The sequence below is a fragment of the Hemitrygon akajei genome, chromosome 8 (genome assembly GCF_048418815.1).
Source record: "Hemitrygon akajei chromosome 8, sHemAka1.3, whole genome shotgun sequence".
Classification (NCBI taxonomy): domain Eukaryota; kingdom Metazoa; phylum Chordata; class Chondrichthyes; order Myliobatiformes; family Dasyatidae; genus Hemitrygon; species Hemitrygon akajei.
This window is the reverse complement of record NC_133131.1, coordinates 156,778,816-156,796,595: the sequence shown is the minus strand read 5'-3', so window position 1 is coordinate 156,796,595 and position 17,780 is coordinate 156,778,816. Positions and strand designations below refer to the sequence as shown.

General features: G+C 36.5%; 1 protein-coding gene across 3 annotated transcripts in view; it reads left to right on the top strand.

The window, feature by feature from the left end:
• The window catches only part of rbm33a (RNA binding motif protein 33a), a 184,464-nt gene extending 166,928 nt beyond the window's left edge, over positions 1-17,536 (top strand). For all 3 annotated transcript variants that reach the window (XM_073054888.1, XM_073054889.1, XM_073054887.1), the window contains 2 exons: positions 9,081-9,169; positions 10,070-17,536. In XM_073054888.1, coding sequence (XP_072910989.1) covers positions 9,081-9,169; positions 10,070-10,118 — 138 coding nt within the window. In that variant the 3' untranslated portion in view covers positions 10,119-17,536. The remainder of the gene's footprint in view (positions 1-9,080; positions 9,170-10,069) is intronic.
• The last annotated feature ends 244 nt before the right edge of the window (positions 17,537-17,780 follow it).

The window sequence follows — 17,780 nt, the reverse complement described above, 5'->3', positions numbered from 1 at the left end:
CAATAAAACATATTCTTAACATTAGATAGATGAAGGAAATGAAATCTGTTTCAAAACATTCTATAAAATATTCAGGTCATATTTATGTTCAAATGGAAAATATGAGGAACTGATAAAGGCAATGGATAAAATTCATTGGGCAGGGTAAATGTTGAAAAGAAGGGTTTGGAAATGGTTCACTTAGGAGCTATTGGATGGTTTATAAGTACCGGTAGTTTTTTTTCTTGCATCTCTCCATTTTGTGTCTTTCAATTCATGTTCTTGCTCCTCCTTTGTCCCTCCACCCTCTCCTATCTTAAGTGTGATACTAATTAGGTATTAAAATATGCAGGGACAGTGTTACTTGGGTTTCTGCCAGGACTTATTCATGGGACAGATAGCACTAATGTTTCTAGTTAACCAGGATATGTGGTGCATAACTTCATCGCAGATAGCAGATTGTTGAATCTTTTAGAGAATAATTTACCTTTTAAATTTGTTTGGAACTAAGAATGCTTCTAGGTTTATGTCTCCAGTTATTTCTCAAAGAAAATTCCCATGCTGCATTTGTACAGAATGATCACTCATAGTCAATTATGTTTTTTAATTGCAGATACTTGAAGTGAATGCTTTTGTCATAAAGCCAAAATTTAATAAGTGTCAAGTAGTATTGTATTACTATAAGTCTACAAAACCTGCAGGTTTTCAAATCTGCAGCTGTGCCTCTCATTAACACACTGCCTTTTATATAATATACATTATGTTTGGCCTTTAGCTTCAGCTTTCTTAAGGGGTCTTGCTCATTCATAATTATCCTGCTTGGTGAAAGATTTGTTTTAATTAGTTCATTTTTGTGTGAGGCTTGCTTATCATTGTACAACTTCAGATTCGTCACATTTTAAACCAAATGTCATACAAAAATTGATGTGCCTTTTTGTGCTCTTTATTGATTAATATATTCATGACTCTGCTCATTGCATTGCAGTTGAACAATGTGAGCTTCAGCTCTAGGGCAGAAAGCTAACTACTGGAGGAACTTATTGAGGCAAGCAACATCTGTGGAAGCAAAGGGATAGTTGATATTTTATGTCAAGATGCTGCATTAGGACTGAGTATAGATGGGAGATAGCCAAAAAGAGGTGAGAGGAAAGATTGAGGCAGGGGCTGCCAAATACAGGTAGGTGGGGAAGGGGGGAAGAGGTGGAGCCGGGCAACAGTGGCTAGTGGGTGAAAGATAGGGAGAGAAAATAAGTGGGTAGGTGGAGCCAGGTTGCAGGAAGGGGAGGGTGGAGGTGGAGATGGAGATGGAGGCTGGAAGGTTATAATTAGAGATGCACAAGGATGGAAACGCTGGATTAAGAGAACCTCTGTCGTGGGCAAAGTACTGGAGAGTTTAATATCGGTAGCTGAGCGAAGGGCGCTGAGTAGGCTACGGTCAATTATGGAAAACCCTGAACATCCTCTACATAGCACCATCCAGAGACAGAGAAGCAGTTTCAGCGACAGGTTACTGTCGATGCAATGCTCCTCAGACAGGATGAAGAGGTCAATACTCCCCAATGCCATTAGGCTTTACAATTCAACTGCCAGGACTTAAGAACTTTTTTTTAAAGCTATTATTAATGCTTTTTGAGTTAGTGATTTAGATGCATATCATATTATTACTGAGTTAAGTATTGTATGTAATGAGTTTTTGCTACAACAAGTGTATGGGACATTGGAAAAAATGTTGAATTTCCCCATGGGGATGAATAAAGTATCTATCTATCTATCTATCTATCTATCTATCTAGAGGATTTAGAAGGGAATCTGATCCAGAAGGTGGTTCTCTCAATGATTTGAGATGTTAAGTTTAATTTTCAGTTCTTGAGTGTGACCTGGCTTGGCCATTATTTTCTTGTATATTTGGGGAGGCGAGTTGGTGGGGGTTAGTTGAGGATGCAGGTGTATAAACAAGAGCGAGCAAGTGTGTTGATTTATCCTGAAGAAGACTGTTTTGATCAGATTACCTAAATCTGGTGTATATCAATATGACTTGAGATTTAATAATTAGGATTACGGGGAGCAATGGAGAAACTACTTGTCGGCATGGGACTTGGTCCAGGATTTTTGCAGCTGAGAATTGTTCAATTTGGGGACAATAAAGATAAGTGAGCTAGGGTTTTTCTATTTGAAGCAAAGGAGGATGTGAGGAAACTTGTTAGACGTGTACAAGATGATAAGAGGCCCAGATCGAGTGGACAGCCAGCGACTTCTCCCCAGGGCAGAAGTGGCTAATATAAGGGGGCATAATTTTAAGGTGCTTGGAGGAAGGTATAGGAGGGATGTCAGAGATCCCTTTTTTTTTCATAAGAGTGTGGTGGGTTCGTGAAGCGCACAGCCAGGGGTGGTGGTGGAGTCAGATACGTAAGGGACATTTAAAAATCTCTTAGATAAGCACATGGGTGATAGAAATTGGAAGACTATGTCAGAGAGAAGGGGTGGACTGATCTCAGAGTAGGTTAAAAGGTCAGCACAATATTGTGGGCCGAAGGGCCTGCACTGCGCTATAATATTCTATGTATAAAGGGTCGAGGTTGGGAGGTTAACAAAAAATGAGTTGGAAATATGGTGAAAATATTTTGCATCTGATTCAAACAGCTGCAGCTTCCAAAGGAACAATATTATGGTGAAGTCTGAAAGCTATGGTCTTGCTTTATGCCAGACAACAAGCTTGAATACATGCATATTTTTGAGATGTAGTTGGGGATGTTGGCCAACATACAGAAACTGGCAGTGGGCTGATATATATCTTACTGAGAGGCAACATGTAAATGACAAAATAGCCAGTGTATTGTAGATTATTGAAGGCCTTAGGAAGTGATGATGGTAGTGGAAGGGAAGGTCTGAATTACATGTCCAGTTATCTCTCCAGTTTTTATATTCAAAAGAGTGAAAACTTCCTTCAGTTGAACACCTGTAAAAACTCTGCTTCTACCAGATTTCCATTTGAACCTGTCTGTAACAAAAAAACTTTAAAAACTATTAAATTGGCCACTCTACTATTGACTGGTTTTAGGCAAATGCCTAAATATGCAAAGTCAAGACTTTTGCAACTCCTCTGGTTGGTATTTCAGCCTTCAGTGGCTTCCAATGTTTCACCATGATATTTGAACTCTTATCTTAATGATTTTCTCTATATTGTGTCATTGCTTTCCTCTCTTTAAGACTCTTTTGTGTTGGATTCTAACAGGCAAGTGACTTTCACTCATTTACTTTTTTGTTTCAGCTTTGCTAACGTATAGAGCTGTTGGGAGTGGTTTAAAGTAATATGGCAGGGAGATGGGAACCAGTATGACAGAGCTGAGGATGAGCCAGCAGGTTTACAAGTAGATGATCTGTGTAACATGAATGTGAAGGAAGAACAAGCCAATGACTGGGTACAGATGCAGAGAGGGCAGAGTGTTAAATTGTACCACAGAGGCAAAGTTCAAAAGGACAAAGAATGCAGGACTGAAGGTTCTGTATTTAAATGAGTGTGGCATTTGGAATAAGGTGGACGAATTCATGGCGCAATTAGAGATTGGTCAGTATGATGTGGCATCACTGAGTCGTGGCTGAAAGGCCATAATTGGGAGCTTAACATCAAAGGATATACCGTACTAAGCATTGAAATGACAGGCAAGAAAGCATAGACAGTGGCGTGAGTCTGTCAGAAGGGATGGAATTACATCTTTAGAAAGAGGTGACATTGGGTCAGAGAATGTTGAATTTTTGTGGGTGGAGTTAAGAAATTTCAAGGGTGAAAAAAACCATTATGGGAATCATAAAGGCCTCCAAATAGCAGCCAAGATATGGGGTTGAGATTGCAGAAGGAGCTGGATAGGGCATGTAATTAAGGGTAATGACACAATTGTAATGGGGGACTTCAATATGCAACGGGATTAGGAAAATCAGGTTGGTATTGGATTGCGAGAGAGGGAATTTGTTGAATGCCTATGAGATGGTTTTTTTTGAGTAGCTTGTTTTAGATTATCTTAGATTGAGTGTTGTGTAATAACCCAGATCTTATTTGGGAGCTTAAAGTAAAAGAACCTTTTGGAGGCAGTGATCATAATATGATTGAATTCATATTTCAAATTTGAGAGGAAGAAGCATAATTCACATGTATCTGTATTGCAGTGGAATAAAGGGAATTACAGAGGCATGAGAGAGGAGCTTGCCTCGGTGGATTGGGGGAGGATATTGGCGGGGATGACAGCAGAGCAGAGGGACCTAGGAGTCCTCGTGCAAGACTCCCAGAAAGTTAATTACAGGTTGAGTCTGTGGTAAAGAAGGCAAATGCAATGTTGGCATTTATTTCAAGGGGAATAGAATATAAAAGCAAGGAGATAATGCTGAACCTTTATATGATATTAATCAGGCTGTATTTGGAGTATTGTCAACAGTTTTGGGCCTTATGTCTCAGAAAGGGTATGTTGTCATTGGAGAGAGTCCAGAGAAGATTGATGAGGATGATTCCAAGAATGAAGGGGTTAACATAAGAGCGTTTGGCACCTTTTGGTCTGTACTCACTGGAATTTAGAAGAATGTGGAGTAATCTTATTGAAACATACCGAACATTGAATGGACTAGATACAGTGGATGTGGAGAGGATGTTTCCAGAACTAGAGGGCATAACCTCAAAATTGAGGGCTGACCCTTTAGAACAGAGGTAAGGAGGAATATTTTCAACCAGAGTGTAGTAGATCTGTGGAATGCTCTGCCGCAGACTGCAGTGGAGGCCAAGTCTCTGGATGTATTTAAGGCAATAGTTGATCGTTTCCTGATCACTCAGGGCATCAAAGGATATGGTGAGAAGGCAGGTGTATGGGGTTGAGTGGGATCCAGAATCAGCCATGATGGAATGGTGGAGCAGACTTGATGGGCTGAATGATCTAATTCTGCTCCTATTTTTTCTGGTCTTATCGTACGTATTCACCCACAGTTCTGTCAGTTCTTACTGATATACAGCTTTTAAGCTCAATTGAGCAAATTTTAGATCTCTATGTTTTGACCTTTCCTAGTAAACTTAATATTGTGTTCCTATTCGTGCTAGAATGCTGTAAGTCATCTGCAGGATGCAAAATATGCTAGCAGAATTATTAATTTCTATTAAAGATGCTATTCTTTATCCTGCAAGAAGATACCTTTCTCTGGTATAGGGAATTTAAATCTGATTTCTAAGACAAAAGAGTTTCCTTTAGTAAAAGTGCTACTGTGATCTGGCAAGGCTTGTGGAGGAACATGTTCAAAGTTCAAAGTACATTTATTATCAAAGTATATATGAATTATACAACCTTGAGATTCGTCTGCCTACAGGCAGCCACAGAGCAAGAAACCTGAAAGAACCCAATTTAAAAAAAAGACCAGCACCCAATGCACAGAGGAAGATGGGGAGAAAAACACAAATCATACAAACAGTAGAAGCAAGCAACGGAATTCTGAACCAAATTAATTCCATCAACTCTAATAACGGAGCAGCCGGAGTAGGCCAAAAGCCTCGGTTTCAGTTCATCATATGGGGTGGGGTAACTGTGAAGCTGTGAAACTCATGGGCATGAAATGCGTAAAAGCCAGAGCAGTCTCACAGCCTCAGCACCTCAGAGTGAGTAGTGAACGTCATGGGAGAGCAGGTGGAAACAGCCTGACATCCCACCTTTCCATTCTGCCCGGGCCAGCATTTAGATCATCCAAACACTGGATGCTGCCGCACACTTGGACTCAGGTCCCACTGCAGTGATATGCTCTGGGCTTAGACCTCGCCACCGAGCCCAAAGCCATTCTTGACCTCTCCAAATTGGCTCAGCGCTTAGAGCGATCCAACCTCGCACCCTGTTTAGGTGGAGACATCAAAACTCTTCTGCCTTGGCTCCTCTCTGAATCACTCACTCCATCTGTTGTGTGTGAAATATGTTTAATGCAGTTTTTACATTTAATTTCAGCCAATACATAACTCATGGATTGCCTTTTAGGCGCATAAATGGTACAGTACTCATTTGAAATAATCCAAAAGGAGGTGATTCCTGACATGTCTGCAGGTTTGCTATCAAAATGTCTTTCATATTAAGATCTCCAGATCACCATGCTAACTAACTCAAAAGTAGTTGCATTCATCTGCAAAAAAAATTCTAAAATGCTAATGGCAGGAGAAGAAAGCTGTCGATATTTTGTTCCCAGACTGGTAATTTAATGAGCACTGGGCATCTGACTGAATGTCTCTACTAATTACACAGCACTAAATGAAAGACTTGGTAGTTGGGCCATAAGAAACTAACTTTATTTTTAAAAAAATCAAATATTCATAATAAAACAGTTCAAGAAATGTTATTGAAGATTGAGAACTAAATGAGCAGTGCAGATTTTATTTTGGCAAAAAGGCATATAACTAGCTTGCACAGTGAGTGGAGAGGGAAGGTGACCAGTGTAAAGAGGAAAGGGGGGGGGTGAGAGAGAGAGAGAGAGAGAGAGACCAGTAGGTGATAGTTGGCTTAAGGAGATATGGAGGATGATAGGCAGCTGGAGTGGAGAGAGGCAGTGGTGAAGTTCAAGGTTGAAGTAGGTGGGTAATAGGTGGAAGTAAATGGGTAAAAATGCAAAATCACTAGTCAAAGTGCAGTGAGACATTTAACAGTACCTTTCAGAAATCTCAGTGTTGATGTATTCCAACAAGACAGAAAAATTCCAGGGGTAGGACCCACCGTTCGTGATTAGCAAAAAAAAAAGTTAAAGATGGTTTTAAATTTAAAGAAAAAGAAAACAATTATACAAAGATATGGGTCAGTTCAGAAGACTTCAAAAACTAGGAAAGGTAAGGATTGGTGAGGAAGGAAAAGATTGTATGAGACAAAGTTAGCCAGAAATATAAATTTAGATTTGGTCCTATGGAGAACTTGTCCTGAGAATTAATAATGGAAAAATAATTCTGGTTGAACTTCCAGTCAAGATGGCACCTGCATACAATACTCCTTTGGGTGACATCTTCTGGATAGATCATGAAACCATATATTTCACTTCTTTTATGTCTTTTACATTTGTTTTTCATCTTGGATATGATTCTGGAACTGTTGGAGTCTTTGATTTGCAGTTTGGAGATTATTTGGGTGTTTCAGTGCTCTGCAGTATTTGAGGGGATTCAAAGAGGCAGAGACAGCATGCGGGAATTTTGTGATGAGAAGGCTGCGACCCGATTTTCGACTCCATTTTGCCGATGAAAGCGATGAGGGAGATTGAAATGCTGGCTGTCTGCTTTTGTATTGCTGGGGGATCACTGTGCTGCCAAAGAAGGGAGACGACCTTTTTAATCACTGGTGAGATTGCTCTACTACAGAGAGAGCAGACTCCCTTTTTTATCGCCGGTGAGATCACTGTGCTGCTGGAGAGGGGAGTCTGCTTTGTATCGCTGTGAGATCGCTCTGCTACAGAGAGGGAGAATGTTTTCAGTGTTTTGGATGTGGATTCGGACTGTGGACTTTTGTTCCAGTCTTAAGGTGTTTTTTTGTTGTATTCTGTGTTTTTTGCCTGATCTTTTTCCCCTTTTTTTGTGGGGGGGTAGGGGATGTGGGGATTGATGATTGTGCTGATGGTCTTTTCTTTCCTGGTTCCGTGCTATCTGGAGAATAAGAGTTTCAGAGTAGTATACTTTGATAATGAACCTTTGAAAATAAGAAGAGAATAAATGAATTTGATGGGTATTTAGTGTTGGGCTTCTCTTCAGACGATAGATATAGTTTCTCTGAAATTGGAAAGGAGGAACTGAAAAAAATATTACAATGAATGTGGAACTCAGCAAATTGTTGGAAATAAACGTTGACAAGTCTCTGGGTTGTGAAAGTCTACATCCTTAAAGCATTGGCTGGTGATGTGGTTAATACATTGGATTTAATGCTCCAGAATGTCTGGATTTGGAGGAGGTTCCAATAGTTTGGAAAAAGTCAAATATTTTTTTATTCAAGGAGGGTTAGAGACAAGGAAGCTAAAAACTACATACCAATAAGCTAATCTCCAAGAGAGAAAGTGTTAGAAGCTGTTCTGGAAAAGCATTAGTGCAGGGCTCTGGGGTAAAATTAAGGTGATCGGGCATATCCAACCCAGTTTTATGAAAGTCAAATCATATTTTTCTAATTCGTATTTCCTTACAATATAGGCTGAAGGCATTTCAACTCACTGAAAATCCAGAATCAACTTTATTATCACAGACATGTCATGAAAATTATTGTTTTGTGGCAGCAGTACAGTGTAAGACGTTATAAAATGCTATAAATTGCAATAAATAAATATATACAGAGGGGAGAGTGCATGACAGAGGCATAGTGAGGTCATATTGGTGGGTTCATGGACTGTTCAGAAATCTGATGATGGGAAGAAGTAGTTCCTATGCTGACTCAAAAGAACAGTCTTATTTCCTACTCTCCCTAAATCTAGATTCTGCCACTCATCTGCACACTCGGGCAATTTACAGTTGCCAATTAACCTATCCAACTTTGGGAATGGGAGAAAATTAGAGTTCCAGGGAAAACATGTAGTCAAAAGGAGAATGCACAAATTACACACAGCATAAGAAGTTGCTGGAGCTAAGAGGCAAATGTATTCTGTTTATAAAAAGCAGGACAAAGTCCAGTAACCAGTCAGGCTTCTGTGAATCACCAGCAAAATGGAAACTGTCATTGACATGAATCAAAGCAAATGAAAGCAAGGAGGCTTGGAAGAGAGAGAAAATATGTTGAATTCAAATTTACTTCACTTGTGCTTGGAGTAAATTTGACTGAAGTTCAGAGTGCTTGCAGTTTTACTTGAAGCTGATGCTGTACCAATTTGTAAGTACCACGTGACTTGTGGGACTTGATCTTTAGGAGAGAAATGTGTAAGTTAAGTGATATTGCATAATATTACAGAATGACAGAAGAATGTGATTTACATGTTGGCTGTTTTTTCATTAAGTTGTCCAGTTTACTCCACAGCATCATATTCTCCTATTAAATAGAATTTCTTCGAGTATTTATCCAGTTCTCCTTTGAATGTGACAGTTGGATTATGTCAAAAATCAAATTTCAAAATGATACACTTCCAAAATATTTTTGCAGGACTTCAAGATGATGCGAGAGCAACGAAAAGCCATCGCAAAATTCAAGGAACCAGCGCATGCTTCAGCCTTTCAGCAGAAATTTCACAGGTCATTATTCATTTTTGTTGTTGGAAAGTGAAAAATTGGAAAAGAACACCATAAATTATGCTTTAACAATAACATCTGTAATCCAAGTAAAATACATTTTCTTTCAACAGAAAATATAAGTTTAGGTTTAATTCTGTTGTTTATTCCTGAATTCTTAGTTCAGTCTTTGGTAAGTATTATTCTCAGGATGTTCAGAATCAAAGTACACGTGGGATTATTTTCTCCATGCACAACTTGCCAACCACCAGCTCCTAGGAAACTACCATGCGGGAAGTTTCTTTTCTTTGCCCCATAATATTTACCTGAGAATTACAGTTCATACTTGGTTGATTGGCAGTTTATCAACATGAAATGCTACTTTTCTAATGTGCTCAGAGTTGCTGTAACAACTGCATCTCTACTGCCATCACCATTTATTATTGCAGTAACTTATTCCCTCAGTTTTAGAAAAGAGATTGATATTGATTACAATTTTTCCTTTACTGTTTTATTCTATCTCCATACTACACTGTCTGTGTACTCCTTTGAAACATCCTGAGACTGAGCTAGTATATGTATGTTTAATTTGTTCTAATTTATACTTGAAAGAGTACTGCTGCCTCCATTTCACCATTAGTGGCTATCTGTATGTCACATTCCCTTGTTTTTGCTTTAGACTTGTTCTGTATAACTTGACATTTTGTTTGACCTGACATTTTGGTAATACATAATAATGGTATTAAATATCAGAGTTTGAAAGTGGTCTGGCTTTCATTTCATAGTATGTAAAGTAGGTCAAGAAGAACTGAAGAAGTATTTAGAAGACTTGTGTTTTTTATATTAATTTTATGTACAATTGTCTTCTAATCCTGGATCTCTTGGAATTGTTTTTGCATTACATTTCCTTGCATATTTCTGCAGGCACATGATAGATCTCTCACATATCAATGTGGCACTGATGGATGAATGATTACTCTTTGAATGGAAGCATAGCTACGTACGAATGCAGAAGGTCAGATCAAGTCCAGTGAAGATGTGATATGGCAGAGCTACCATACAGCAATCAATTTCTAGCCAGTGTAAGCTGTCAAGTTGGTGAAACCAAAGGAGTTGACCCAAATCCATTGTGGGTTGAAGTATGTAATGGCACTGAAGAAGATTGTACTCTTGTTTCTCCATATTTGTTTCTTGTCAACAAATGGAACAAAATCTTGGCAAAACCACCTATGTGGATTGAAAATACCACAAAGAATGACTTATCTGTGAACAGTGACTGAAGTAGGCACTGTAGAAGTAGTTTGGCTGCTTATATAATAGAAGACTTTTATGGTGAATAACACTAGATAATGGTTGCTGCAGACTTCTTTCCTTGCAGGGTTAGATTTGTGTGAAATACATACCCCTTTTTAAACTATATTGTACCAATGTCATGTCTCACCTATAATCCATCATTATGTCCATCTAAGTAAGAATTAGTTGGAAAGAAAGCTAAGTTAAACTGCATGCTGCTGAGTTTGAGTTGTAAATTCACATTATCCATTCTTTTAGACCACCTGATATGGGTTTAGACATATAATGCTAAATAGAAAGTTCAAGGGAATACATTTGACGAAGGCTTGCCTGTTAGTTGTTGACTGGAGTTTTATTTTTGTTTCATAGTAAATCTGCTTATTGGAAAATTTATAATTACGAATCAGAGGAGACATACATTGTTAATATTTTGAAAAGATAATTTGAAGAAAAATTGGTCAGATATTTAACTGACTACCTTAAAATATTTACCTATCCTTTCTTTTCAGAAGTGAATGAAAGATCAGATGTGTAGATTTATAACCTATTAGGGCAAAATAATTTTGAAGGGTATAACCTTTGTAAAATATCCAACATACTTGATATTCAACTTTTGAAACATAGTTGTTCATTTTCTTTAGTGGTAGAAGATTGCAAAGTAGTTTACTATTACAAATACAGATCAAAGATGGATGCTTCTGGGTAGTTCATCAGGGCTGCTAGGTTAATAACAGAATGAATGTTAATACATTCCTATAGATTGATCTATAGTTGGTACTTCTCCATATTATCAACCATGAAATTAGGACAGTTTCAAGGCTTTGTTCAAGCATTTTAAATATTTTCATCCACAGTTGTACATTTAGCATAAATGTCTCGTACCTGATGTAAAGCTTTTGCTTTGGGATTATAAACAGACCAAGTGCTTACTAAAGTAGATGCACGTTGAACTGGAGAACCGGGTTTTCATTCCACCGCACCATTCATTTATTCATACCATAATGTATCTGCTAAATTCTTATCACCTGTAGAAAGATGGTTTCACAGCCACAGACAGTGGCAGTTGGCTCGCTCAGTTTTCTTGCCTTGGATTGCTGGTGAAATTAGTCATTCACAAGCCTTCCAAAACAGATGGGATTACACTTTTTTCAGTGACATTGAAAACTGAAGAACTTAAAGAAACTGTTGTTATTGCATGATATCTTGGGATGGAGATAAAAATTGTTTTAGGTATTATATTAGTATGTGCTCCAAGGTCTTCAGCAAAACATTTTTATTGGATATCTTTGAAAACAGAATTGACCTTATTCAGACAATTGAGAGTTGTTTAGGTGTTTAACTTGATACATCATTTCTCAGTCATTCTTTGCAGAAGTAAATTTTGTGCAATCAAAACAGCATTTGTTTGGCATGGTCGACATTCAGTTTCATATTTAACTTAAGTGCAGCTGGAGAATTGTTTCTACAGATTTGATGATCAGAGAAACTTGGATGTTTAACCTGTTTTGTGATAGGACAAAGTATATATGTGTTTGTAGATCCAAGATAGTAATATAACATTTGAGAGAGCTTGCCCAGTAAAGTCCCATTTAATGAGGTTATCTAACAGTTATAGGGGAAATAAGTGCAAAGAATCCAGATTTGTCAGATCTTGCTGTTTTTTGAGGTTTTATGATTAGCATGAAATAGATAGGCTTTCAGTTGCATATTTTGTTCATGCTGATATATGACTGTAAACACTGTAGATTTATCACAGAAGGTTTATCATAAACCTACAAAAACAGTACAAGGGCAGGAGGTGAGGTTGTCAACCCAGGAATATACTGATCTTATGCAAGTCTTTTTTTTTTGGATTGGATGGTCAATCCTGATGTAATGCAAAGATTGAAAGTATCATGAGGGTTACATCTTAGTTTTTTAGACCCACCATAAGCTTCTGTTTGAGGAAGTAGAATCTTGTTACGTGCAATTCGGTGGATGCATTTAACAAAACCCAGACAGAATGGATCTGTCTCTGCTGGTTCTTTCAATATGAGGAACTATTTGTTGTATCGTGATCAGACGTAGATGGAATGAAATATATTACAGATGGTAAGGGTCTTTGGTCTTTATTTTTTGCAGTTTTTTTTTGTATTGCATCATCCACAAATTGAGTTGCCATTTGGTTCTCTTAGATGTTGCACTTGCATATAACATCTTAGCTTTGGAAAACCAAATGGGTTACAACTCATCCACAAGTATAAAATATATATTGTGTGTGTAATATATATACACATCCAGTAAGAATAACTTTCGTTATTGAAACAACTACTTTCAGTGCTATAGCTTTAGAGGAAGGAATGTATATGGCCATTTGTTAATAGAATCGGGATAGTTGTCAGAGGGGAAATAATGGGGGTAAGACATGACACTCTAAGGACATAAGTGCAGTATAAATGTAGGTGTTTAGAGGAAGATTTGCTGCAACCATCATCAGAGTTGTTCACTGCACATTGGTGGATTTCACTTGTAGTGTAAAGATGCATTTGTATAGCAGCATGTAAGTAGAGCATAATGCTTTCAAGTCATCGTCCGTGGTGTTCCATCTACTTTTTAGATGTTTTGCATTAGCTAATACTTTCTGAAGTTGCCTGTGTTTTTTTCAATGTATTCGGAAGTTTATTGGATGCAATGATTATTGAACTGAACAAGACATTCTGTGTATTAATACATTTTTATAAAGATCACAGTTCTTCCATATGTACTTTCTCCTGTTTATTTGCATGATTCTTTTCACTCAGAGGTGATATTTTATAAACTCCTCGGTGTGTATGTGGAGCCAAATTTTTTTTGGGGTGTTGCTGTATTGTTTCTTATGTAGTAAAATGTTTCTTGAGTTTGTGGGGTTGAGTTCAAATAGTATAATTTGAATCTGACTCAATAACTTATTTGCTGGATGTTAATGGGAATCTTGTTAGCAGGAGGTAGCTTCTAAATGAGATGCCCCATACATTGACAGAAATGAAGTTGTACTTCGTGCAACTGATTCAGGGCCATGGTTTAAAGAGTTATAGAAGAAAAGTATATAATTGTCCACCTTTAAATCTCCTACATGCAGTATTCTTAAAATTAGTACCTACCTTTTACGTGCAAGGAGAACTTGCATTTTACAAAGGTAGAGCAGTAATTTTTCTGGTGTGTTTCAGGAAACATTGAGTCATGTTGCCTTTTTGCTGACAGGGACTATACTTTGATGGTGCAAACCACATTGCTAATTTTAAGAAGTGGATTGCAGCCCCTGCTCGATTTGGATAACTCATTACATGATGATTCCTGAAGCATCCTAGTTGATATTTTCACTGCTGGAAATGTGAGCACACATCTGTATGAGAGTTCATGAAAAAGTTTTGAAATACTGTATGTAGAAGTTGTGGTTTAAACACTTTTTAAAAAGAATTTTTTCTACCCCACTCCCCTCAAATATAGTGTTTTAGTTGTATTGTTTCTGGTCAACATTAGATAGCTACAATTAACAGTTGTGAAAGGTACATTTTCTCTCTTAATATTTTATACATTTATTCATTTAACTGTGCATTCTGTTGACTTGCATTTAGATATGCATTATTGACATTTTGTAATATTTTTGATCTGAATTATAGACAAAATATTTTAATAAATCACTACCCCATCCCAAACTCAGATGCAAATAACTTGAAAGCATTATTTCAAGTTTATTTCAAGATTATTATTGACAATAATTGTCAATTATATTAATATTTAAATATCTTACTTAAAAGAATGTGCAATACCCTTTATTTGTTCATTTTCAATATTGAATAGCTTAAATGTAGAATTATAAGGATAGAGATATAGTTGTGTGATTATTTAGTGTGATAGCCTGTAATGTATTTGTCTGTCAGTGACAAATGTATTAGCCTTCTGTTTGGATCGTTTAGATTTGAATATCCTGCCACAAGGTTAGAATTAATATTTAGCTGTGTGGATATTTCAAATCCAGGCCTTATTCTCTGCTAGTTTTGTAGTATTTAACCTGCTGTAGCTTTTGCATTTTAGTGTAGCATTGTTCAAGTTTATTGTCATGCTTTGCTTATTGTGTGGTGTTGCTTTGTTTGCTTTGAATTTGGCTTCACTTACTCACTCAGTGGATTACTAAGAATTTTTGAAGAATATTTGTTGTGCTTTTCCTTACACGTGTAGAGAAGTTCAATTAATTTATATTTATATATAAGGTAGAATAATCAAGAATTCATCAATCATGGCACAAAAGTTCAATGTTTATTGAGCTGTTTTACTACCTTGTTGTTCAAGCTGTATTTAACGTTATTCAACGAGTTAGATACTGTGGTTTTCCCCAACTTTACACTTATAGCTTCAGTGCATTAGAAATAACCATCATTTTCCCTGCAACCATTCGTGATCGCTTATTGACATTGTTTTCTGTCCATTATTTATAACTGGCATCGTTAAATCAGTTGAATATTATTATTCTTTTACTTTTTCTTTTTATATAAAGTCAGAGTTCAAAATACCTGCATTTATGCAGTATTAATTGTAAGGACTAAGTGCTGAAACATGTTCTTTCCCAATATTTCAAGAAAGTTTTTTAAGAAACAGAACAATATGGGTTTGCATAAAAATACTTTACTTTTTTTTATTTTAAATTGGTTACTGGAATAATAGGATATCCATGGGTATTCAGCTGTTCAGCATTGCCACAATTTTATGTGGTTAGAATCTTATGAATCCAAAGGATTTCATGTAAGATTTGTTTTGTAACTTCTGACTAGGTTGGTATTGGTAATTGAGACCATTACATGCAAATGTTAAACGAACAAGCTGATTCACGTTGAATCTAAGTTGTAGCTTTTACTAGAGCTCTTTATAGAACACAGTTGGGAAGGATCAGTATCTGAATGTTGTAACATCAACTTTTCCACTGTTTCATCCCTACATCTCTTGGCCCAGGCTGTCCACAAAAGAATGAATTGTGAACAACACTCTGTATTTAAACTTAAACTACAATTTGCCCCTGCTAAACAGCTGTATATTGACTGTTTGTGTTCAGTTCTGCTTTAGACTATATATAAATGTAACTAATGCTGTAGTTTTGAGTATAAAAGTATTCAGCATGGTAAGATGCTGAAAAGTAAATTTCCTTAATACTTGAGGATAATTGTATTTACAAAGAAATATTTTGTTGCATTGGGTACATGTTTCTTTTCAAATGTGCAAAAATGATGCAAGAAAGATTGTGATACTGTATTTTGAATGTGTTTCCATTCTGGCATTCTAGCATTTAGATCCTATTTTTATTAATATCCAATTCAAGAAAAAGTACTCAAAAATTCATAGCCTGAGAAAGTATATTTTAATCTGCTGCTTTGCACATTCCGCTTGCATCTTAAGTAAGAGCCATGTTATTTTCCTTTCCAACCATACATTATTTGATGTCTTTGGTTAAAGTAATTTGATGAACAGGGCCACGCATTACCTTATAGCCATTATGAACTGTCGGTCACCTTAATGATGTCTTGAACAAGTCAGTAACTAGACAGAGTTGACCTTAACATTTATGTAATCATTTTATTTGTTATTCACCAAGCATGCTGTATTAGAAAGTTGAAGTAACAGTGACTTCTCACCATCCTTGAAATGCTAAGAGCCACCTATTATTTATGCAGTTTCCCCTCATTCACTTTGTTTTTCTTCCCTGCTGAATGTCTTGCATAATACTTAAGAGCTTTTATCTTAAACTATAAGGTGTCCCCAGTGTGTTTTTTTCCAAGACTGGGCTGAGGGTTGGCAGGGAAACGGATTCTGCCTGCACCAATCTGTGTTTCAATGACTGACACATTAAATATTATTCACAGATGTGTTTTTTTTGTAGGGAACTGAGAAGTAGCAGTTGGTGTCAGGGATGAAGCTTCTAACAGATTTATGTCCTTACAGATGCAGTATTCTGATCCAGTATATTTGGTTGGATCCCTTTTTTCCCTCCTAAAATAACTTCTGTTTAATCCACAGAGAATTCCATGCTTTATTTCAAAACTTTTTTAAAGAAACTTATGCAGCTATCTCTATGGCACCTTGTATTTTAGAATAGTATTTTCTGGAAATCCTGTCATGGTTATTTTCCATACCTAGTTAGTACTGTATATTGTGGTATGTGCCTTTTCTAGTTTACAGTGTAGACATTCACATGACTGTAAACTTTAAAGTTAAGTGATTGCCACAATTGCATGATGTCATTAAGCAATGTTTCTTTTTGGAGATTGTAATTTTTTTTAACATATGGCAAATTGACATGCATAGGTAATCTTATTTTCATGGTGTAAAGTTTTAGTCTGAGGGGTTTGATAGAAATTTATCTTTTATTAAATTTTGAAATGTTTTGCATGAATGCCATAAAGTAAATGATAGCTCAAGAGCTTGGACGCCATTTAAATAACTTTGATTTTTGTTTTCTGTTGGTGATGGAGGTTCATTCTATGATTCAGGATTTGCCAATACCTGTATTTATGACAGATATACTTATTTGCTAATTAGTTTTTCTTGCAGGTGGTGTGTGGAGGAGATAACCTGGCACTTTGCAAGCTTGTTAAATGTATGTTGAAATTATCCTAATGTATGACACTAACATGCTGTTTTTCTTACAGTTTAAGCCCACAGGAGGAATGTAGAGGGATTGCCTTTCACTTGAATTGGCCACTATTCTGTGGTAGAAACGATTATATGGTTAGCAGTTCGGCACCTGAAAACTGTACTTGGTTAACTTAAAAGGGTTGTTGTATTCAAAGTTGTATCTGTCACTGAAGTTGATCCTTCCTAACCTGAATTTACAGTTGAGGTTTAAATAGATGCTCTTTGGGAGTTACAGTAGCATTAACATTACAATGGAGTACTCATTCTCAGGGTTTCTAAATACTGTTGGAGGATTTGGAATTGCTTCATGTTCCAAATATTACTTTGTAACATTTTATTAAATGCATTAATCTGTCCAAATAGCTTATGTGTGAATCTTTATTTTTATTTATGGTGTGCATAAGATTTTTATTTGTAATATTGACCATTTTAAAATAAAGAATCTTAATATAAAAATTCTTTGTATTGAACTGTGAGGAAAATGAATGATAATAAAATGTTCCAAAATGAACTTGGCATACTTTGTCTTATTTCGAGATGAGTCACAGACTTGCATAAAAATAATTAACAATTTATTATTTGTAATATGCTGACATTATGGCATTATATTATTCATAATTGGCATGTTTAATGACTCAGTTTATTTCCTAACACTGCACATTATTAACACCAGTGATAAATAGTAGGTCCAGTTGACCAA